Source organism: Cetorhinus maximus, chromosome 10 (assembly GCF_964194155.1).
Source record: "Cetorhinus maximus chromosome 10, sCetMax3.hap1.1, whole genome shotgun sequence".
Taxonomy (NCBI): domain Eukaryota; kingdom Metazoa; phylum Chordata; class Chondrichthyes; order Lamniformes; family Cetorhinidae; genus Cetorhinus; species Cetorhinus maximus.
This window is the reverse complement of record NC_135888.1, coordinates 61,922,771-61,947,907: the sequence shown is the minus strand read 5'-3', so window position 1 is coordinate 61,947,907 and position 25,137 is coordinate 61,922,771. Positions and strand designations below refer to the sequence as shown.

Here is a 25,137-nt window from a genome sequence, read left to right as displayed (position 1 = left end):
CTTCCCGATCCCCCCTTTTCCAATAATTTATAATTTTTAAAATATATATTTTCCCAACTATTTCTATTATTTTAAAATTTATTTCCATCCGTTGTTTTATCTCCACCTTTTAGCATATTTTGATCCCTTCCCCCACCCCACCCCCACTAGGGCTATCTGTCACTTGCTCGTCCTGCTTTCTACCCTTAATGTCACCATAAGCACATTCCTTAGCTAATATCACCACCGTCAACACCCCTTTGTCCTTTTGTCTATGACATCTTTGGCAATCTCTTCTTTGCCTCCTCCTATCACTGGCCCTCTATCCAGCTATACCTGTCCCATCCCCCTCAACCTGCTTATATTTCACCTCATTTCTATTTTCCTTAGTTCTGATGAAGAGTCATGCGGACTCGAAATGTTAACTATCTTCCTCTCATGCTGTCAGACCTGCTGAGTTTTTCCAGCTATTTTTGTTTTTGTTTCGGATTTCCAGCATCCACAGTATTTTGCTTTTATCTTAAGATTTACAGCCTATCTTGTTCATGCCAGAAAATTAAATCTTCACCCACTATACCTTCAGAAATCACATTCCAGGTGATGATAACTCTCTATGTAAAAAACAATTCTCCTCATCTCTCTCCATAGCGTTTTTGCAATGATCTTAAATCTGTGTTACTGACCCTCCCACCAGTGGAAACAGTTTCTCCTTGTTTACTCTATCAAAACCCATCATAATTTTGAATGGCTCTATTCAATCTCACCATAAACTTTTCTGCTCTAAAGAGAACAGTTACAATCTCCAGTCACTTCACAAAACTGAAATTCTTCATCACTAAATCGTAAATCTCTTCTGCACAATCCAATTAAGGCCTTGACAACCTTGCTGATGTATGACATTGTGCAGAATTGGGCAGAGTGAGGCCTAATCATTGATATATGAATATTTAGCATATGCTTTTGTATTCTACGCCTTTATTTATGAAACCAAGGATCCCCTACTGCTCTGCACTACAGTCTGACTATGGCCTCAAGGATCATAGTGCTATGTAATCTGTTCAATAACTATACCTTACAGAGCAGCCTGATCATGGAGGCCCTGGAAGAGGAAAGTTCTGAAAGACAACGGTCTGAATTTTTCAGGTGGCGGGCGGGCTTGGCAGGAGAGGGCGGGGGCAGTCCCGGAGCCTATCACCGCCCACGATCAGCTCCGTGTAGCCATTTTACATGGGCGGGCCAATTAAGGCCCGCCCAGCTTAATACGCTAGCCATAGTGCTCAGCGCTATCTGTGCGGGCGGGGGTGGGGGGGTGGAGGAAGGAGAGTCGGGGCCAGCGCATGTGTGTGAAAGAGCACTTCAATCTCCCTGAGGCACGGAGTTGGATGGACAGGCAGCTTTAACAATTCCATTAATGACTTCCTCGATGGCCTTAATAGGCCGTTTACATATCAGTGGGTGCGCAGCCGACTCTGCTGCACGCCTGCCAAACAAAACATCGCAACACAGTGCGATGACATCGGAACACATGCCTGATGTCATCGCGCGTCATTTTACGCGTTGGCGTGTTGGGCCCGCCCCTGCACACTGAAGGAAAAATCCTGCTGAATGGGTTTGAAGTTTGAAGTAAAACACTTTGCTGGCTGCAAGAGACACTTGTGCCCATTTGGTATGCGAGTCTTATCTCAAGTATTATATTCAGGCATTTATCCATCTGCATTCCACCCCCGCCCCCCCAACCCCCATTCCCACTTAAAAAGGGATGTCATCTAAGGTGTATCAATTCCTACAGCTCCTATACATGCCATCTTATCACAGTCACTTGCAAAACCTTGCCAAAAAAACAAGCGATATTTTGGATGTAAAATGTCGGCTAGGTAGAGAGGCAAATATTGTGTGATGTTGAGCAGGTTCAAAATGGATCCTGCACAATACACTTCCCTTATATTAATGGTCATGCTATTCTCTCTGCCCAATTTTCTTCCCTGCCCTCCACCTAGAGGCACTTTATGTCCAGGTGGTTGTGACAATAATCCATCCCTTAATGTCTGGTGCCTGATAACAGGGCACTTTTATAAAGGAGAGAATGGTTTAGGAAAACACCTTTAAAGTCCAGCAAGTTTGTTTGCATGTTACATACCAGCCTTTTTAACATATCTCTTAACCCCTTCCCTCACTGAGAATACATCCTATTGCAGGGACAGTGCTTTTTACAACCATAGGATGTCCTAAAGGACTTCACTGACATAGAGAAAGTTTTGGAAGTGTAGTTTGTGTTGGCATGTATACAAGGCGGCAGCTAATTTGTGTATAGCCCAGCCCCACAAACAACAATGAAGCAATGACTAGATTAGTTTTTTCCTTTGGTTCAGAGATCAATATATTGCAATGGATTATTTTAGATCCATCTGAGAGGGCAAACAGGGCCTCGATTTAATGTCTCATCTGATAGGCGGTATCTCTGACAGTGCAGCATTCGCTCAGCGCCAGCCAGCCAAGGTTATTTGCTCAAGGCTATGGAATGGGCTTAAACCCACAAACTTCAACCTCAGAGAGAATTACCATTGAGCCAAGGTTGAATTTTTCTCTCAAATTCTTTGATACTGTTCAACACCCTGGAAACTGATGCTTCATTTCCATCCCCCTCTGGAAACCCTTTTACTAAACATGGACTTTCAGTGTGAAACTTGTCAGTGAACAGAATGCGTTAGCTTCGCTGGTACTGACAGTGAACTGGAACAATCCTCTGCTCTTGACGTGCTGTACTCACTGTAAGTCAGGCACTCCACGGGCTGTCTGCTTCGTAACAGTGTGACACAGCCCATCTTGTTATACTTCCACACCGTCACGTCTCTATGCTGCCTGCTGGAACCTGCCATGGAAAGATGTGCAAAGGTTAGAAAGCCATTTTCCAGTTTCCTCCATACTCCTCTCCCCTTCAGGGTGTTGACTCATCCTGGAGTACAGTTCCACAGGAGGGGAAGGGAGCAGATAGGCATCCCACCGGTACCTCACTGAAGCAGTGATTCTTCATAAGTGTTGACCAGACAGTTAGTTCCACAGATTAATGAATCAGGGGCCAGTGCCAGATCCTGTCCTCCCCTGATAGTCATATAAGCCCACTATCTGGCAATGGCCTCCCTCAAAGACTGGGAGCTGGACCTGCTTCATTTTTCTCCTCCCAAATCCTGATGCACTGAGGCCAAGTGGAGTGAATCTGGGGCCTTTGTGATCCATACCGGTAAATAATGCATAGATAAAGAATAACCCAACTAAGACAGTAGAATGGGAAGGCAATTATTTATTAATCACACATTTTTTAATGAAGATAACCTTTAGTTTCTGGAGTAGCTTGTTAGTGTGATAGCTTGAGTCAGTGGTAGCAACACTTATACCTCTGGGGTCTAATTTTGAGTTTCACTGCAGAACTTGAGCACACAATCCAGGGTGACACTGAGGTGAGGTATCAAGGGAGTGCTTCATTGTTGGAGCCGCTGTCCTTCAGATGAAGCGTTAAACTGAGGCCCTGTCTGCCCTGTCAGCTGGATGTAAAAGATTTCATGGCACTACTTTGAAGCAGAGCATTGGAGTTTTCCCTGGTCTCTTGGTCACCATTTATCCCCTGACAAACATCAATAAAACACATTATCAGCTCACTCATTTCATTGCTGTTTGTGGGATGCTGCTGTGTGCATATCGGCTGCCATGTTTATCGACTTTACTTCAAGTATAATTCACTGGCCATGAGCCACTTTGGGACATCCCTACGATGGGAAAGGCACCATATAAATGCATGATCTTTCTTTTTTCTTAAAAGTGAGAGATATTAGTGCAGGGAAACAGAACATATTTCAGATCAGTAATATGGGGGAATTTTCCCATTGCCTGGCATTTCATTTTCATGCCCTGTTCCTGCTGCCTACCATGTTAACTGCTCACTCTGGCTTGGTGGCTATGAAAGAAAGCCAAACACAAGCCAGAGCCTCATAAATTTAGGCAGAGCAGGGTCTCAATATGCCCATGGCACCCCAGCTTCCTTTTAACTTGGGTCGGAGTGGAGGCCCATTGCAGATTTCCTGCCAGTTGATATCAGGTCAGGATTTGTTGGCAGGATGATGAAGTCCCAAAAATCTCCATGGAAATTTGTCCCTTGTGAGACCCGGAGGAGCAAAAGTGGCCTCACTGACCACATTTAGTGCAGCCTACAAGGCCCCAGGACTCTCCCCTCCCCCATTTCCTCCAGCGAGATTTTCCCAAAAGTCCTTCATTGTGATTTGTCTCCTTGTCCACAGAGCCTTGCATTGGTGTTGACCTGTAGCCTTTCGGCACTGGAACTTTCACTACTGCCCGCCAGCTCGTTGCCACTTTCCTGCCAGTTTTAGGCGGGCAGATGAGGCCCAAGTATTAAAATCCACTGTGGGGCTGAAATCTGGTCCTGTGAGTGTGTTTACTTTTCACCTGACTCCAGCCTGAAACTTGCTGGGAGTTAAGCCAGCCCTTAGTGTCAGCACCAAGTACCGCAGGCAGAGAGAGGTAGAGATTTCACCCAAATATAACTAATGTTCTAACACTACAAAAGATTCTTCTGAGAATCAGTCCCCCTGAAAATATTCAAGAAGACAGCTCTTACCCTTTTCAGAACAACAAGAAAATGCTTATTGAGCTTAAAGCGTATCTGGCAAAATCATTGGAGGAAGTTTGATGATGTATACTCCTTACCTATCACATGATTGGTCTCTGGGATACAAACTAGTTGGTGCAACGGTTGTCCAGTCTCGTGTGTTTGGAAAGTTTCGACAGATTCGGAAACCTGGAAAAGAAATATGGGATAATAATCAGGGATCAAGCTATACAAGGAACAGGCATTTTTGAACAATATGATTCTCTATCCTCATCTGTCCTGAGTACTGGCTAATTGTTTTTTTACCTTCCTTTTCTTTCTCTGGTCCTTTTTTGTCACAGTTCTCAAAGTGATCTTGTTGCCTGATGCAGGTTGTGATCCTTTGTGACATTCATTGACATATGACAAACTTATTTCATTCAAGATACCCATTGAATTGATCTTCAAACTCTCTGCTCAGCGAATCCAGTATTAATCCAGAGTTAATGGCATCTCAACTGTGTTTAATTGTATGCTGGAGGAGGGCATTGCCTGGGGTTTAACTTGAGCATATGTAGAGAGACATTAACTGAAACTGTGATGTGGTTGACTTAGGAGGTGTTAGCTTGTTATGTTTCACTGTGTAAATAAATGTAATACCGAGTAAAGGTTGACTCTAGTATCTTCCTTCAGGAGGTGGTCGCGGCCAGACGGGTCCATTCGTTCCAGGATAGACTTCCTGTTTGTGTCCCGTGCATTCACAGTCAGATCCACCGACGTCAAGCCGGTGTTCTTCTCTGACCACTGCCTCCTACTGGCGGACTGCCACTTGGAGGAAGACCTGAGGGTGGGCAGGGGGGCATGGAAGCTAAATGTGCAACTGCTGACCCCAGAGAACATTGAGGAGCTCAAGAGGGATTACAAAGGTTGGAGAACCGTGAAACCCCTCTTTGAGTCCCTGACACACTGGTGGGAAGTGATCAAGGGAAGCATCAAGAGGTTTTTCATCCTCAAAGGCACCCAGAAAGCTAGAAAGGAACAGAGGGAAATGTCCCGACTCCAGGAAAAGATGCAGAATCTGCTCCGGCTGCAGTCGATGGGGGTCGATGTCAAGGAGGAGCTCCAAGAGGTGAAGGGCCAGCAAGCCTCGCACTTTGCCTCGGAGGCCTCCAAGATCATCTTCCGTTCCAGAGTCCGCTCCGTGGAGCAGGATGAGACGTGCTCACGTTTCTTCTTCCAAAAGGTACACAGAGAGCGCTCTGTGATCAGCAGCCTGAAGGAAGAAGACGGCTCAGTAAAGTCATCACGGTCCGACATTCTGAGGATCAGCAAATCCTTTTATGCCGGACTGTATGACGTGAAGCCCACGGACAGCACGGCCTCCCAGTCCTTCCTGTCCTCTATCACGGAGGTCCTAGACCACAGTACGCGGGAGAGCCTAGACAAACCGCTAACTCCTGACGAACTGACTAAGGCCCTCGAGTCCTTCGAGAAGAGTAAAACCCCCGGAAGTGACGGCCTGCCGGCGGAGTTGTATTCGGCTCTGTGGGACTTGATCGTCCCAGACCTGCTAGAAGTGTACGAGAGTATGCTCCTGGCCGGCAGCATGTCAGAATCCATGAGGAAAGGCATCATCACCCTCATCTACAAGCACAAGGGGGAAAGGGAGGAAATTAGAAATTGGCGACCCATTTCACTGTTGAATATGGACTATAAGATTCTGTCCAAGGTCATCGCCAACCGGGTCAAATCCGCTCTGGAATTGGTGATTCACCCTGACCAGACCTGCTCTGTGCCAGGCAGGAAGATCTCTGACAGCCTGGCGCTGCTCAGGGATACGATTGCCTATGTACAGGACAGGGGTGTGGATACCTGCCTCATCAGCTTGGATCAGGAGAAGGCCTTTGACAGAATATCGCACACCTACATGGGGGATGTGCTCTCCAAAATGGGCTTTGGGGAGGGAATTCGAAATTGGATCCAACTGCTCTACACTAACATCAGTAGCGCAGTCTCAATCAATGGGTGGGAAACAGATAGCTTTCCGATTAAATCTGGAGTCAGGCAGGGCTGCCCTCTCTCGCCTGTCCTTTTTGTGTGCTGCATAGAACCCTTTGCCGAGTCCATCAGGAAGGATCCGGGCATAAGAGGAGTGACGATCCCAGGCAGTGGAGGCACTCAGGTAAAAGCCTCCCTGTACATGGACGACGTCGCCGTCTTCTGCTCGGATCCGCTGTCGGTGCGCAGACTGATGCACGTCTGCGACCAGTTCGAACTGGCCTCGGGAGCCAAGGTAAATCGTGGGAAGAGCGAGGCCATGTTCTTTGGGAACTGGGCTGACCGATCCTTTGTCCCCTTCACTGTCAGGGCTGACGGCCTGAAGGTGCTGGGGATATGGTTCGGAGGGACCGGGGCATGCGTTAGAAACTGGAAGGAGCGAGTGGCTATGGTGAAAAGGAAACTGGGCATGTGGGAGCGACGCTCCCTCTCCATTGCGGGTAAGAACCTGGTCATCAGGTGTGAGGTACTCTCGCTGTTGCTGTACGTGGCGCAGGTCTGGCCCATTCCACACTCCTGCGCGATGGCGATCACTCGAGCCATCTTCCGCTTTATCTGGAGGTCGAAAATGGATCGTGTCTGCAGGGACGCGATGTACAAGCCTCTAGATAAAGGGGGAAAAAACGTGCCCAACATCGCCCTCATACTGATGGCCACCTTTGTGTGTGGCTGCATCAAGCGGTGCGTAGACCCTCAGTACGCAAACACCAAGTGTCACTACGTGCTGAGGTTCTACCTGTCCCCGGTGTTGCGAAGGATGGGTCTGGCCACGCTGCCGCGGAACGCTCCAAGTAGTTGGACCGTGCCGTACCACCTGTCCCTGGTGGAAAAATTTATGCAGAAAAACACCTTTGACCACAAGTCCATCAGGCAGTGGTCAGCACGTAACGTCCTAGAGGCCCTGAGGGATAAGGAGAGGGTGGACCCTGTGGGATGGTTCCCCGAGCAGACTGTCAAAGTCATTTGGCAGAATGCCTCATCGCCAGAACTTTCCAACAAGCACCAAGACGTAGCTTGGCTGGTGGTGAGAAAGGCCCTCCCCGTCAGATCCTTCCTACACGCCAGGAGTCTCACCCCCTCTGCACGATGCCCTCGAGGTGGCTGTGGTGGGGAAGAGACCGTTGTTCACCTCCTTGTGGATTGTGCCTTTGCAAAGAAAGTCTGGAGAGAGATGCAGTGGTTGCTGTCGAGGTTCATCCCGAGCAGTTCTGTGACACAGGACTCTGTGCTCTACGGGCTGTTCCCAGGGACACACACCGAGACAAACATCAACTGCAGCTGGAGGATCATCAACTCGGTGAAAGAGGCGCTTTGGTCTGCCCGAAACTTGTTGGTCTTCCAGCACAAAGAGTTGTCCCCGACCGATTGTTGCGGACTGGCACAATCCAAAGTCCAGGACTACGTGCTGAGGGACGCACTAAAGCTTGGGGCAGCTGCCGCAAAGGCGCAATGGGGAAGGGTCGCTGTCTAAGACCTTTCTACCACAGCGCACCGAGAGACTGGGAACTGTTTAGAGCCCCTCGGGCTGTACAGATCAAAATGAAAGGCTGTAAATGACTGTAATATTGTTTGTACTGATGCACCTGGTGATACATTTTGTAAAAGTTTAACCTGGATTGTACCCTTGTAATGTTGTTTTTGAAATGGTTTTGAATGTGATTGAAGATTTTTTATGAATAAAGTATATTTTTACAAAAAAAAAAAAAAAATCTTCCTTCAGGAGGCTGTTCTTTGGGAACTGGGCTGACCGATCCTTTGTCCCCTTCACTGTCAGGGCTGACGGCCTGAAGGTGCTGGGGATATGGTTCGGAGGGACCGGGGCATGCGTTAGAAACTGGAAGGAGCGAGTGGCTATGGTGAAAAGGAAACTGGGCATGTGGGAGCGACGCTCCCTCTCCATTGCGGGTAAGAACCTGGTCATCAGGTGTGAGGTACTCTCGCTGTTGCTGTACGTGGCACAGGTCTGGCCCATTCCAGACTCCTGCGCGACGGCGATCACTCGAGCCATCTTCCGCTTTATCTGGAGGTCGAAAATGGATCGTGTCCGCAGGGACGCGATGTACAAGCCTCTAGATAAAGGGGGAAAAAACGTGCCCAACATCGCCCTCATACTGATGGCCACCTTTGTGTGCGGCTGCATCAAGCGGTGCGTAGACCCTCAGTACGCAAACACCAAGTGTCACTACGTGCTGAGGTTCTACCTGTCCCCGGTGTTGCGAAGGATGGGTCTGGCCACGCTGCCGCGGAACGCTCCAAGTAGTTGGACCGTGCCGTACCACCTGTCCCTGGTGGAAAAATCTATGCAGAAAAACACCTTTGACCACAAGTCCATCAGGCAGTGGTCAGCACGTAACGTCCTAGAGGCCCTGAGGGAAAAGGAGAGGGTGGACCCTGTGGGATGGTTCCCCGAGCAGACTGTCAAAGTCATTTGGCAGAATGCCTCATCGCCAGAACTTTCCAACAAGCACCAAGACGTAGCTTGGCTGGTGGTGAGAAAGGCCTTCCCCGTCAGATCCTTCCTACACGCCAGGAGGCTCACCCCCTCTGCACGTTGCCCTCGAGGTGGCTGTGGTGGGGAAGAGACCGTTGTTCACCTCCTTGTGGATTGTGCCTTTGCAAAGAAAGTCTGGAGAGAGATGCAGTGGTTGCTGTCGAGGTTCATCCCGAGCAGTTCTGTGACACAGGACTCTGTGCTCTACGGGCTGTTCCCAGGGACACACACCGAGACAAACATCGACTGCAGCTGGAGGATCATCAACTCGGTGAAAGACGCGCTTTGGTCTGCCCGAAACTTGTTGGTCTTCCAGCACAAAGAGTTGTCCCCGACCGATTGTTGCGGACTGGCACAATCCAAAGTCCAGGACTACGTGCTGAGGGACGCACTAAAGCTTGGGGCAGCTGCCGCAAAGGCGCAATGGGGAAGGGTCGCTGTCTAAGACCTTTCTACCACAGCGCACCGAGAGACTGGGAACTGTTTAGAGCCCCTCGGGCTGTACAGATCAAAATGAAAGGCTGTAAATGATTGTAATATTGTTTGTACTGATGCACCTGGTGATACATTTTGTAAAAGTTTAACCTGGATTGTACCCTTGTAATGTTGTTTTTGAAATGGTTTGGAATGTGATTGAAGATATTTTATGAATAAAGTATATTTTTACAAAAAAAAAATCTTCCTTCAGGAGGCAGCACTTTTCTCTGCCGTTGCAACGGGAAAGTGTGGTGATGGTGCATGTGTACAACCCCTTCGTCCCTGTCGCCGACGTGGTCACCTTCCTCACCAGGTACTTCGATAAGGTGGGGAGCGGCACCGAGATTCGAGACGACTTAGGGATCTGGACAGGCAAACGCCTGTTTAAGGTCACGCTAAAGACCGATGGTAAGGGAGCCATTTTCCACCCTCCTTCCAGTTTCGCTATCGGGGGAAACCGTGGCTACCTGGTCTACGCTGGGCAACCCAAGCATTGTCGCTCATGCGGCAAGGCTGGTCATGTGGCGGCCAACTGCAGCGCCTCCCTCTGCAAGATCTGCAAACAGGAAGGGCACCAGACAAAAGACTGCAAACAGGCCAAGTGCTGCAACCTGTGTGGCGAGGCAGGTCACCTCTACAGGACCTGCCCCAAACGCTGCCGTACTTACGCACAGGCAGCCAAAGCCGACCAGGGGGAAGCAGAAGAAATGTTTCGTGTCACTCCAACCACCAAGGCCCCCAGGGAGCTCAACGGGACAAAGGAGGACACAGAGAGAGACAAGGTGGAGAAAGAGATCGAGGCAACAGAGAGCCAATCAGCAGCACTACCCCCTGTACCTCCCAGTCCTCAGGACAGCGAATCAATGGAGGAGGAGGCAGCAGTGGAAAAGCAGCAGGGGGAGTGGCGGACGGTGAAGAACAAGAAAAGTAAGAGGGAGCGAAGAAGAAGCAAAGGCGTTTCCCAGAGAAGCGGCAAGAGGCGTCTCCCATCCGACACGGATGACAAGGGCAGCAGCTCTTCGGATGATGAAGTGCCAGGGTGGCACCGACAGAAGAGGCGGCAAAGCTCCAGGGCGTTGGAGGACGAGACACCTGAGCTCCAGAAAATTGGAGACAACAAGGAGACCAGCGCACCCCAACTTTGCCTGCAACCTGAGGAGGCCAGTGCACCACAGCCCCTGGAATCTGGGAGCAGTGAGGCAATCATCGCACCCCAGCTCCAGGAAGCCGGGAACAGCAACACCCCAGAGGGGGTGAGTTTTGGAGAAGCTTCTCCAGCAAAGGTCATCTCAAAACCCACTCTCTACGTGAACCTCCAGATGCCACCGGAGCAGAACACGGCCAAGGAGATCTACCTCAGCCCATCCAAAGTGAAGGAATTTGAGCTCACTACGGGTATGAAGGAGCAGACTAAAGGTCTGGGACTCTCAGAGACAGTGGGTTTGGTAGGAGAATAAATGCTTTAAAATGGGTTTAAAGATTGTATCCATAAATGTGCGTAGCATTAAATCTACTACGCGATGTGTTGCGACCTTGGACTACCTAGCCAAGGTCAAAGCTGACCTGTTGTTTCTGCAGGAGTGTGCGATACCGCACCTCAGCTCCTACAGGCAATGGTCACGATGGTGGTCCCATGGGCCATCGATCTGGTCGGGCGGAAACGACTCTCGTTCCTCCGGCCTGGGTATTCTGCTGCGGGGAGGCAACTTCACCGTCTCCGAGGTCAAGGAGGTGGTGGGCGGGCGACTCCTCGTAGCAGACGTAATGTACAAGAACGCTCCACTCCGGTTAATTAACGTGTATGGCCCGGCACAAGGGACTGAGCGGCTGGAGGTTTTTCAGCAGCTCCCACTGCTGCTGGCGACCTCCAGGCCGGTCATTCTGGGCGGGGACTTCAACTGCATCATCGATGCGGCTGGACGATCCGGCAGGGCCGGCAGCAGATTGGACACTACGTCCAGATCCCTGATGGAAACAGTTAAGGATGCCAAGCTGCACGACGTCTTCAGCAACCCTGCAGACGGAGCGCAGCGTAGATACACCTGGTCGCGGCCAGACGGGTCCATTCGTTCCAGGATAGACTTCCTGTTTGTGTCCCGTGCATTCACAGTCAGATCCACCGAGGTCAAGCCGGTGTTCTTCTCTGACCACTGCCTCCTACTGGCGGACTGCCACTTGGAGAAGGCACTGAGGGTGGGCAGGGGGGCATGGAAGCTAAATGTGCAACTGCTGACCCCAGAGAACATTGAGGAGCTCAAGAGGGATTACAAAGGTTGGAGAACCGTGAAACCCCTCTTTGAGTCCCTGACACACTGGTGGGAAGCGATCAAGGGAAGCATCAAGAGGTTTTTCATCCTCAAAGGCACCCAGAAAGCTAGAAAGGAACAGAGGGAAATGTCCCGACTCCAGAAAAAGATGCAGAATCTGCTCCGGCTGCAGTCGATGGGGGTCAATGTCAAGGAGGAGCTCCAAGAGGTGAAGGGCCAGCAAGCCTCGCACTTTGCCTCGGAGGCCTCCAAGATCATCTTCCGTTCCAGAGTCCGCTCCGTGGAGCAGGATGAGACGTGCTCACGTTTCTTCTTCCAAAAGGTACACAGAGAGCGCTCTGTGATCAGCAGCCTGAAGGAAGAAGACGGCTCAGTAAAGTCATCACGGTCCGACATTCTGAGGATCAGCAAATCCTTTTATGCCGGATTGTATGACGTGAAGCCCACGGACAGCACGGCCTCCCAGTCCTTCCTGTCCTCTATCACGGAGGTCTTAGACCACAGTACGCGGGAGAGCCTGGACAAACCGCTAACTCCTGATGAACTGACTAAGGCCCTCGAGTCCTTCGAGAAGAGTAAAACCCCCGGAAGCGACGGCTTGCCGGCGGAGTTGTATTCGGCTCTGTGGGACTTGATCGGCCCAGACCTGCTAGGAGTGTACGAGAGTATGCTCCTGGCCGGTAGTATGTCAGAATCCATGAGGAAAGGCATCATCACCCTCATCTACAAGCACAAGGGGGAAAGGGAGGAAATTAGAAATTGGCGACCCATTTCACTGTTGAATGTGGACTATAAGATTCTGTCCAAGGTCATCGCCAACCGGGTCAAATCCGCTCTGGAATTGGTGATTCACCCTGACCAGACCTGCTCTGTGCCAGGCAGGAAGATCTCTGACAGCCTGGCGCTGCTCAGGGATACGATTGCCTATGTACAGGACAGGGGTGTGGATACCTGCCTCATCAGCTTGGATCAGGAGAAGGCCTTTGACAGAATATCGCACACCTACATGGGGGATGTGCTCTCCAAAATGGGGTTTGGGGAGGGAATTCGAAATTGGATCCAACTGCTCTACACTAACATCAGTAGCGCAGTCTCAATCAATGGGTGGGAAACAGATAGCTTTCCGATTAAATCTGGAGTCAGGCAGGGCTGTCCTCTCTCGCCTGTCCTTTTCGTGTGTTGCATAGAACCCTTTGCCGAGTCCATCAGGAAGGATCCGGGCATAAGAGGAGTGACGATCCCAGGCAGTGGAGGCACTCAGGTAAAAGCCTCCCTGTACATGGACGACGTCGCCGTCTTCTGCTCGGATCCGCTGTCGGTGCGCAGACTGATGCACATCTGCGACCAGTTCGAACTGGCCTCGGGAGCCAAGGTAAATCGTGGGAAGAGCGAGGCCATGTTCTTTGGGAACTGGGCTGACCGATCCTTTGTCCCCTTCACTGTCAGGGCTGACGGCCTGAAGGTGCTGGGGATATGGTTCGGAGGGACCGGGGCATGCGTTAGAAACTGGAAGGAGCGAGTGGCTATGGTGAAAAGGAAACTGGGCATGTGGGAGCGACGCTCCCTCTCCATTGCGGGTAAGAACCTGGTCATCAGGTGTGAGGTACTCTCGCTGTTGCTGTACGTGGCGCAGGTCTGGCCCATTCCAGACTCCTGCGCGACGGCGATCACTCGAACCATCTTCCGCTTTATCTGGAGGTCGAAAATGGATCGTGTCCGCAGGGACGCGATGTACAAGCCTCTAGATAAAGGGGGAAAAAACGTGCCCAACGTCGCCCTCATACTGATGGCCACCTTTGTGTGTGGCTGCATCAAGCGGTGCGTAGACCCTTAGTACGCAAACACCAAGTGTCACTACGTGCTGAGGTTCTACCTGTCCCCGGTGTTGCGAAGGATGGGTCTGGCCACGCTGCCGCGGAACGCTCCAAGTAGTTGGACCGTGCCGTACCACCTGTCCCTGGTGGAAAAATTTATGCAGAAAAACACCTTTGACCACAAGTCCATCAGGCAGTGGTCAGCACGTAACGTCCTAGAGGCCCTGAGGGAAAAGGAGAGGGTGGACCCTGTGGGATGGTTCCCCGAGCAGACTGTCAAAGTCATTTGGCAGAATGCCTCATCGCCAGAACTTTCCAACAAGCACCAAGACGTAGCTTGGCTGGTGGTGAGAAAGGCCCTCCCCGTCAGATCCTTCCTACACGCCAGGAGGCTCACCCCCTCTGCACGTTGCCCTCGAGGTGGCTGTGGTGGGGAAGAGACCGTTGTTCACCTCCTTGTGGATTGTGCCTTTGCAAAGAAGGTCTGGAGAGAGATGCAGTGGTTGCTGTCGAGGTTCATCCCGAGCAGTTCTGTGACACAGGACTCTGTGCTCTACGGGCTGTTCCCAGGGACACACACCGAGACAAACATCAACTGCAGCTGGAGGATCATCAACTCGGTGAAAGACGTGCTTTGGTCTGCCCGAAACTTGTTGGTCTTCCAGCGCAAAGAGTTGTCCCCGACCGATTGTTGTGGACTGGCACAATCCAAAGTCCAGGACTACGTGCTGAGGGACGCACTAAAGCTTGGGGCAGCTGCCGCAAAGGCGCAATGGGGAAGGGTCGCTGTCTAAGACCTTTCTGCCACAGCGCACCGAGAGACTGGGAACTGTTTAGAGCCCCTCGGGCTGTACAGCTCACAATGAAAGGCTGTAAATGATTGTAATATTGTTTGTACTGATGCACCTGGTGATACATTTTGTAAAAGTTTAACCTGGATTGTACCCTTGTAATGGTGTTTTTGAAACGGTTTGGAATGTGATTGAAGATATTTTATGAATAAAGTATATTTTTGCAAAAAAAAATCTTCCTTCACCAACTGGCTTTCTGTATTATAACACCCAAATCATATTGTTCAAATATGCTATTCTTGATCTGGGAGAGTTTGATAGAGGGAGCTTCACTTTGAATTTAGTGTATGATGTACCTGCCCTGGGAGGGCTTGTTGGGGTAGTGTAGAAGGATCTTCAGTTTGTAACTACCTGTTCTGTACCTGCTTTGTAAGTGTTTGATGGGACTGTGTCGAGGGAGCTTAATTCTGTATGTAATCCATTTGGAGGGAGATAAGAAAAGAAGATGTGAAGTTATCTAGAATAATGGGATGGTGCCTGTGTTGGCTCCTTGGCAGAGCTTTCTAACTAATCCCACTCTCACTCTTTCTCCATAGCCTTGCAAATGTTCTCCCTTTACGTATTTATCAAAATCACTTTTCAAAATTACAATTGAATCTGCTTTGATCTGTCACCCTTTCAGACAGTAGATTCCTGACCACAACAACTTGCTGTTGAAAAAAGTTTTGTTGTATCACCTCTGGTTCATTTGCCAATCACACGTGCCCTCTGCTCACTGCTTCATCAGTCATTGGAATGATTTACCCTATCAAAACCATTCAGGATTTTGGACACATCTATCAGAATTTCTCTTAATCTTCTCTGGTTTAAGGAGAACAACACCAACTCTTTCAGTCTCTCATTGTGACTAAAGTCCTTCATCCCTGGTACCATTCCAGGAAATCTCTTCTGCACCCTTTCAAAGGCCTTGACATCCTTCCTAAAATGTGGTGCTCAGAATTGAACACAATGTTCCTGCTGAGGTCTAACATGTGTTTTATAAATGTTTAGCATAATTGCCTTGACTCTGTATGCTATGCCTCTATTAGTGAAGTCAAGGATCCCATATGCTTTTTTAAACATCCTTCTCAACACGTTCTGCCATCTTTGAAGAGTTGTGTTCATAAACAGCCTGCTGCACCAACAGAATCACAGAGTTGTTACGGTGTAGAAGGAGGCCATTCGGCCCACTGTGCCTGCACCGGCTCTCTGAGCATTTTAATTTAGTGCCAACCTCCTGCCTTTTGCCCGTACCCCTGTACATTGTTTCTATTTAAATAATTATCTAACACCGTCTTGAATGCCTCAATTGAACCCGCCTCCACTACAATTCCAGACAGTGCATTCCAAACCCTAACTACTCGCTATGTGAAAAAGATTTTTCCTCATCTCGCATTTGCTTCCTTCGCAAAATACTTTCAAACTGTGCCCTCTGGTTCCGATCCATTTATAAGTGGGAACAGTTTCTCCCCATCTACTCTGTCCCGGCCCTTCAATATTTTGAAAACTTCTATCAAGTCTCCTCTTAGCCTTCTCTCCAAGGAAAGCAGATCCAACTTCTCCAATCTTTCCTCATAACTGAAGTTTGATATCCCTGGAACCATTCTCGTAAATCTCTTCTACACTCTCTCCAATGCGTTCACATCCTTCCTATAGTATGGCACCCAGGGCTGTACACAATACTCCAGCTGAGGTCTAACCAGTGTCTTATATAAGTTCATCATAACCTCCCTTCTCTTGTACTCTAAGACCCCATTAATGAAGCCTAGAATACTGTATGCTTTAGTAACAGCTCTCTCTCTACCTGTCCTGCCACCTTTAATGACTTATGTACATATACACGCAGGTCTCTCTGTTCCTGCACACCCTTTAGAATAGTATCCTTTATTTTATACTGTGTCTCCATGTTCTTTGTACCAAAGTGTATCACCTCACACTTCTCTGCATTGAACTTCATCTGCCACCTATCTGCCCACTCCACCAATATGTCAATGTTCTTTTGAAGTTCTACACTGTCCTCCTCACAGTTTCAATTCTCCCAAGTTTTGTGTCATCCACAAACTTTGAAATTGTCCCCTGCACGCCAAGATCTAGATCATTTACATATATCAGGAAAAGCAAGGGTCCCAATACCAACCACCGGGGAACTCCACAGCAAACTTTCTTCCAGCCCGAAAAATAACCATTAACCATTACTCCCTGTTTCCTATCCCTCAACCAATTTTGTATCCATGTTGTTACTGCCCCTTTTATTCCATGATGTATAACTTTCCTCATAAGTCTATTGTGTGGCACTGTATCGAACGCCTTTTGGATGTCCATATATACCACATGAATGGCCTTGCCCTCATCAACCATCTCTGTTACCTCTTGAAAAATATCTAGCAAATTAGTTAAACACAATTTTCCTTTAACAAATCCATGTTAACTCTTCCGAATCAATCCACATTTTTCTATGTGACTATTAATTCTATCCTGAATAATTTTTTCTAGAAGTTTCCCCACCACCGAAGTTAAACTGATTGGTCTATAATTGCAAGGCAGATCTTTACAACCTTTTTTGAACAAGGGCATAATGTTTGCAATTCTCCAGTCCCCGGCACCTCCCCCGAATCCAGGGAACATTGAAAGATTATTGCCAGTACCTCTGCAATTTCCACTCTCACTTCCTTCAAAATTCTTGGATGTGTCTCATTCGGTCCCAGTGCCTTATCAACTTTAAGTACCGACAGTTTATCCAATACAACCTGCTTATCAATTTTAAACCCTTCTAGTGACTGAGTTTCCTCCTCTGTCACCATGGCCTGGGCAGCATCTGCCTCATAGTTTAAGACAGATGTAAAGTATTCATTTAACACCTCAGCCATGCCTCTTGCCTCTATGTGTAAATCCCCTTTTTGGTCCCTAGTCGGCATTACTCCTCCTTTTACCAGCCTTTTACTATTGATGTGCTTATAGAATACTTTGAGATTTCCTTTTATGTTAGCTACCAGTCTTTTTTCATAATCCCTCATTGCTACTTGCATTTGCTTCTTTACATCCCTTCTGAACCTTCTGTATTCAGCTTGGTTCTCAATTGTATTTGCGACTTGACACCTGTCGTAAGCACGCTTTTTCTTCTTTAACTTAATTTCTATCTCCTTTGTCATTAAAATTGTATCATTTAGTTGCCTCTCATCATTCTTCCTACCAAAAAGTATCACTTTGCGTTTCTCTATGTTAAACCTCGTCTCCCATGTGTGCCCATTTCACCAGTCTGTCTATGTCCTCCAGATCAACCATGATGTTACTGAATGACGGAGCAGGCTCGAGGGGCCAAGTGGCCTACTCCTGCTCCTAATTCGTATGTTCACATGTAAGTCTGTTACTACTCTTCACATTGTTTACTACTTTTTGTGTCATCTGCAAACTTTGAAATTATGCCTTGTAAACCAAAGACCAGATAATCAATATATATCAAAAAGAACAGTGGCCCTAACACCAACCCCGTGGGGAACACCACTGCATACTCTCCTCCAGACTGAGAAACAGCCGTTTATCATTGTTCTCTGTTTTCCATCCCTTAGGAAGTTTTGTATCCATACTTACACTATTCCTTTAATCTTATGGGCTTCAAGTCTATTATGCGGTATGGTTTGTCAAATACTTTTTGAAAGTCCATATACACGTTGACTGCACTAAACTCATCAGCCCTCTCTAGGGTCCCCCTTGTCCTCACTTATCACCCCACCAGCCTCCGCATTCAAAGGATCATCCTCTGCCATTTCCGCCAACTCCAGCATGATGCCACCACCAAACACATCTTCCCTTCAACCCCCTGGCGGCATTCCGCAGGGGTTGTTCCCTCCGGGACACCCTGGTCCACTCCTCCATCACCCCCTACTCCTCAACCCCCTCCCACGGCACCTTCCCATGTAACCGCAGAAGGTGCAACACCTGCCCCTTTACTTCCCCCCTCCTCACCGTCCAAGGGCCCAAACACTCCTTTCAAGTGAAGCAGCATTTCACTTGCACTTCCCTCAATTTAGTCTACTGCATTTGCAGCTCCCAATGCGGTTTCCTCTACATTGGAGAGACCAAACGCAGACTGGGTGACCGCTTTGCGGAACACCTTCAGTCTGTCTGCAAGCATGACCCAGACCTCCCTGTCGCTTGCCGTTTCAACACTCCACCTTGCTCTCATGCCCACATGTCCGTCCTTGGCCTGCTGCATTGTTCCAGTGAAGCTCAGCGCAAACTGGAGGAACAGCACCTCATCTTCCGACTAGGCACTTTATAGCCTTCTGGACTGAATAATGAGTTCAACAACTTTAGATCATGAACTCTCCCCTCCATCCCCACCCTCTTTCTGATCCCCCTTTTTCCAATAATTTATATATATTTTTCTTTTCCCAGCTATTTCCATTATTTTTATATGTATTTCCATCCATTGTTTTATCTCTACCTTTTAGCTTATTTCGATCCATTCCCCCCACCCCGCCCCCACTAGGGCTATCTGTACCTTGCTTGTCCTGCTTTCTACCCTTAATGTCCCCATTAGCACATTTCTTAGCTAATATCACCACCGTCAACACCTCTTTGCCCTTTTGTCTATGACATCTTTTGGCTATCTCCACCTCTCACTGGCCATCTATCCAGCTCTACCTGTCCAACCCCACCTTAAACCAGTTTATATTTCACTCTTTTCTATTTTTCCTTAGTTCTGTTGAAGAGTCGTACGGACTCGAAACGTTAACTGTATTCCTCTCCGCAGATGCTGTCAGACCTACTGAGTTTTTCCAGGTATTTTTGTTTTTGTTTCAGCCCTCTCTATTATTTCCTTATATACCATCTATGCCATCTCTCAGCGTCAAAAAGCACTTTGCGATGAAGCGCAAACAACATTGTTATCAGTCATTTTTGCGCACAGTCAGATGCCACGAAGAGCCGATAATATGTTTTAGATATGGGTTGAGGGATGATCATTGACCAAGAGGCTGGGGAGAATTCCTCTGTCCTTTGAATAATGACATGAGATCTTTTATGTCTACTTGAAGAGGAAGATGGGGCCTTGGTTTAATCTTTCATTTAGCGGACAGTGTCTCTGACAGTACGCCGTTCCCTCAAGGGTATCTGCCTAAATGATTTTTCCAAATCCTGGAGCAGAATCATTTGATCCACTGGTGAGGATGCTATCAAATCAGTCAATGAAAGGTGGGTTGTGAGACTTAAGGGCACGATATTTTACTTACTAGGCTACATGACAGGTAGAGGAAACTGTACCTGATATCTAAGATCTCAGAAGGGAGCAAATGTGCTAAATTCAATGTCTACCACCAGGTGGCAGGCGAGAGAAGCTTGAAAAAAATCCCAGCTTTCCCTTTCTAATTAGCCTCTTCCCCAAGGTTCCCAATGGCACCACAACTGTGATCATGGATTTATTGGAGTTAGGAAATCACAAGGAGTAAAGGAGAAACCTCCAATCCTGTGGGTGCTTGACCAGAGCACCGCCTCCTTTATCCTTTCTCTTCTTGGTGTTGTGTCCAATTTGGAGCAGCACGCTTTAGGATGGATAATAATCTTTGGATAGGCTGCAGAGTGGATTTATTGAAAGTAAAACTGTCAGAAGGGTGAGGGACTCCAGTTATGCACAAAGACCACGACTGTTCTCCTTAGAGGAATGTTCTTTGTTGACTTCAATGGCAAAAAGAAATTGGGCAGCATATAAAGACAGGAGGCTGATTCACTATCAACTGTTCTGCACTACCTTCTAAGCTGGAAGCTGGATTTCATTTCTGCATTTTCTAGCCTATTTAAAATTACAAGAGCAGGTCAGAGGCTAGGAATCCTGTGGTGAATAACTCACCTTCTGACCCTCAAAGCCTGGCAACCATCTACAAGGGATAGGTCAGGAGTGTGATGGAATACTCCCCACTTGCCTGGATGGAATGCAGCTCCTATAACACTCAAGAATCTCAACACCATCCAGAGCAAAGCATCCTGCTTGATCAGCAGCCTATCCTCACATTCAACATTCAATCCCTCTGCCACCGACGCACAGTGGCAGCAGTCTGCACAATCTACAAGACGCAATGTAGCAACTTGCCAAAGCTCCTTCAACAGCACTTTCCAAAGCTGTGACCTCTACCACCTAGAAGGACAAGGGCAACAGATGCATGGGAACACCATGGCAAGTTCCCCCTCCAAAACACACACCATCCTGACTTGGAAATATATCGCTGTTCCTTCACTGTCACTGGATCAAAATTCTGGAACTCCATCCCTAACAGCACTGTGGGTGTACCTACACCACATGGACTGCAGTGGTTCAAGAAGGCAGCTCACCATCACCTTCTCAAGGGCAATTAGGGATGGGCAACAATAGCTGGCCTAGCCAGTGACACCCATATCCCATGAAAAAAAAGAGTAGCCCACACATTCAAGCGTTATAATCGCTTTACCTCAAAGTTGCTAATAATTGTCACAGGAGAGCTGTGAACAGTGGAAGACTTCCCTTACAGACCCAATAGATAAGGGCACTGCTTAGGATGGTACTAAGCCATAAGGCTAGTGGACTCCAGGTTGTGCCATTAGGCTGGCTGTGGGGCAATTGGGCTCAAACTTCAACCTCCCTGGGCTTATTACTAGCCTCCTTGAAATGTAGGGTTTCAAATCTGGCTGCATGTATTCTTGGAGATTTCATGAATCTCCTGTCCCTGCTCAAATCCCACACTCCTGCAATTGGTGACTCGTCCTCTAGGCACCCCTCAGCTAACTGTTCCCATACCAATTGGAAAGCGACTCATTATCTGATTGACTGATTCTTGACTATCAGTGGAACAGCCTCCTCAACGCCACATTTCTGATCTTATTATAACTAATGAACTAAAGAGTTCACCGAAAATGAAAAATCTGATTTTTTTTTAATGTTCCCTATGGCTTTTCTCCCTAATTGTCCCCATGAGGTTAATCTTAAATTCTTGGTTAATCCTGGAGGGCTGACAGCCCCATTGAAATGTCATTTCAACTGCGTGGATTTTGGTTCAAATTCCATTCCAGATCTAGGCTGCCTCTACTGAGGGAATACAACACTGTTGGAGGTGTCGCCTTTTGGATGAGAGGTTAAACTGAGTCCCAGACTTCCTGTAAAAGATCCCGTGGCATTATTCCAAAGAGGAGCATGGGAAGTTCTCCCTTGTGTCTGAGTCAATATTTATCCACATCACTGAAAACAGATTGTGGGTTCTGTGGCCTTGCTCTGTCCAAATTGCCTGCTGCGGTTTACTACATAAAACTACGTCAAATTGACTATCAGACTTTTTCGGATGCTGTAAGAATATGGCAAAGTGCTATAGTAATGCAAGCTTTTTCTTTCTTCCTGAATGTGGATATTAGAGGAAGGACATATGAGGCTTGGCTGTGATGCTGCCACAGTTGAATAGCCTAGGGCCATTGAGAGAAAATTGGATGGTTCCTGATAATCCAGCAAGAGTCTGCTCCTATAGTGAAGGAGGCGGAATGGGGGATAGAAGGTAAATAAAATCAACAATGGTAGTTCCATTAGTAGGAAATTCTCAGCAAGTCGCTGAATTCTTTCAAATGGGGGGAGGGATGGATGCACTCACAATTTCTCCAGAGCTTGGATCAAAGATAGACGGAGACAGAACGCCACTGCAGATCCAGACAGAGTTCACACAGGGCACAAAGCAGAGGCTACTTATAAACCTGGCAAAGTAAGGGAGCTTCATTATCAGCTGTCCATCCTGTGACCAGACCTTCACACTTTTATCGAAGGAACCAGTCATCAGCCTGTATTGGGTTGAGAGTGAGAGCTTGTTAAAGTTGAATGCAAATGTCTATGTGGACAAACATGACAACATTGTAACGTCAGTCAATATAACATCATCTTTTTTAGCATATTCATAATCGGATGGAAATTCTCGCCTCAATCTGTCTCCTTCTTCCTCCAGCTGTTTAAATCATTCTTGGGAAATGGGTGCTGCTGACAAGGCAGGTGTTAATTGCCCGTTCCTAGTTGCCCCAAAGAAGGTGCTGGTAAGCCTTCTTAAAACTGCTGCAGTCCATGGGGTGAAGCAACTCCCATAGCTAGGGAACCCCAGGATTTTGACCCAGGGATAATGAAGTATTAAAAAGGGTTTGTTTGAGAGAGGAACTCATCCTCAGTCGATCATTGTCAGAGTCAAGTAAGTGTTGCCCACACTTCTTGATTCATTGTGTTTGATGGTAATTCCTTTACAGGATATCTTTTCCCCCCTGTACAAGCTAAGTATTGGGTATTGAACACTGATATTATGGCCTTCACCAAGATGTTAGGTGGCGCACATTGGCTTATTAATGAATGTGTGCTTCTTGCCCACCATATTGGAGGTCTAGTATGCAGTTTAGTGCCAGAAAAGCAGGCACTGCACGGCCAAGTTTCCAGGTCCAAGTGTTTTGTTTTGTAAGGCATCCCTAACAAAAACATTCAGAATCAGGAGGCACCCTCCGCCATGCTGGTCAGTGAGGCTTCGCCGCAGCCCTTACCTCGTGCTCTCGTATTCTCGGACCACCATCAGGTTTGTGATTCCCGCATCATGAGCACTGGGGTTGCAGTAGACCACCTGCAGGGTTTTGCTATTCGGATAAGAGCTGGTGTTATAGATGATGAGCTTCTTGTCATACCTGGTCAAACATGAGGGGTGGAAATGTTCATCAGTCCATGGGTGAAAATGGACATTTTATTTGAGATGATTGCCCCAGTCTTAGTGTCTCTTTCACCTTCCCCCAGTTTCTTTTTTAGCCCAATAGGGAGGGGTGGTGGAGCATAGGAACACGAGGAGGCCATTCAATCCCTCTATCCCATTCTGCTATTCAATCAGATGAGATGATCTGCACTTCACCTCCATTTACTTGTCTTTTCTCCAAATCACTCAATATCCTCACCGAACAAAAATCCATTATTATCTCAGTGTTGAAAGCTTCAACTGAAACCCAGCATCCATAGTCTTTTGGGGAGAGTGACGGATTTCCACCAGCCTTTGTGTGAAGAAATGCTTCTTCATATCAATCCTGAATGACCAAGCTGTAACTGTAAGAATATGCTTCATTGTTCCTGGCTCCCCATCACAGGAGTTCAGTTCTCTGCACTGAATCCTTTTAACATTCTCAACACTTCAAACAGATCACCCCTGGTGAAAAGATGGGATTCAAATTCTTTTTTAAATTCTTTCTTTTGACTGTGTACCCTGTATGGATGTTTAACACGTTATCTATTAACTTCCTTCATCTACTATTTGAACATCATTCACCCTAAGCAGTCCCATTTCACTCCGATTATCTCAATATATCTTTACACTTAAGCCTGCGCTATTAGTTCTGTAGTGTTTGTGGAGTAATGGGTTAATGGTTATGTTAATGAGACCATGATGATATTAATGATGTGATGGTGACATCAGGGGTCAGGTGACCAAGAAGCTCCAAGAGATCTAGGCACAGAATGGTTTGTGCGCCTGAAACCATGTACTTATGATGCCTTGTAAATTGTGTAAATAAATAGTTTTAGAAAAACTGTGTTCCCTACCTTGAGTCACTTGTAGACTAAGTTAAACCTCTCTGAAACATGGTGGCAGCACTGGAGGCCACAGTTTAAGAAACTGAGACCACAGATCAGCAACCCATGAGTGAAGAGCTGGAACAGATTGACCTCACAGCACCGAAAATCAAAAGCGGAAAGCATTGCGGTGAGGGGGCAGTGAGACACACACAATGTCAACAGCTACTGGGCAGCCAATACCACTCCCACAGCCTTTCCAACAGATCGAGAATCCACAGCAAGGACAAGGACGGGAGCTCAGGAAGAGACAGTTCAAAAAGTACCGTACGGCTTTGGGTTTACATGGGGAAATCCAGAAACACCAGGTCTGCACATTTTTATATGTGGGGACGGGGGCACAGCTGATGAGGTCCTGGGGTGGCAAGGCATCAAAGAGACCTCGACATCATACTACAAAGTTAGGGAGCCTTCTATTAGTACTTCAAAACAAGAGCTCATTCTCCATTGCTTCGTGGTCGGCAGGCTCAACAACACACTGACGAGTCTTTCGCAATCCAAAGATGATTCGACTTTACAGCTGCCGGCAGACTTGCGACAGCAGACTCGAGGTGCAACTTGGGGCAACGTCGAGGCTTGGGAACAGTCGATCCAGTATGCAGGCCCAAAGCTGGGAGCCTCACCCAATGAAAAGCATCCGGAGAAGCCTGCCAAAACTGTCAAGGGGGGAGGAGAACCCTTCCACCTATTTTAAAACGTTTTAGATGCGGCGCTAAAACACAGCACCGTCACAGAACATGCCCAGCAGGGGGAGCTAAATGCTTTCCCTGTGGCATGATGAGCATTTTAAGCGATTCTGCAGATTTAAAGCACAGTTGAAAGGAAGAAAAGGAGAGCCAGCTTTACCATTATCTGAAATACAGCCAGTGGAAAATAGGGACAGTCAGGGTGAAGAATTCCTGGGGAAGTAAAAGACCTCAATAAGCAGTTCTGGTCTATAGAGCTGGATATCAGAGGTTATCAAACAGAATGTAAGCAGAACACAAGGACTGCAGTCAAGGTCTTATCAGACAAACAGCACTGGCTTAATAATGT

The 25,137-nt window shown here is 47.7% G+C and overlaps 1 protein-coding gene across 1 annotated transcript in view; it reads right to left on the bottom strand.

Annotated features, from left to right (window-relative positions):
* The window catches only part of LOC144685329 (uncharacterized), a 74,560-nt gene that overhangs the window by 36,540 nt on the left and 12,883 nt on the right, over positions 1-25,137 (bottom strand). Inside the window, exons 4-7 of the mRNA XM_078549738.1 lie at positions 23,037-23,174; positions 22,118-22,301; positions 4,696-4,786; positions 2,747-2,848 (exon numbers count right to left, since the gene is read on the bottom strand). Coding sequence (XP_078405864.1) covers positions 2,747-2,848; positions 4,696-4,786; positions 22,118-22,301; positions 23,037-23,174 — 515 coding nt within the window. The remainder of the gene's footprint in view (positions 1-2,746; positions 2,849-4,695; positions 4,787-22,117; positions 22,302-23,036; positions 23,175-25,137) is intronic.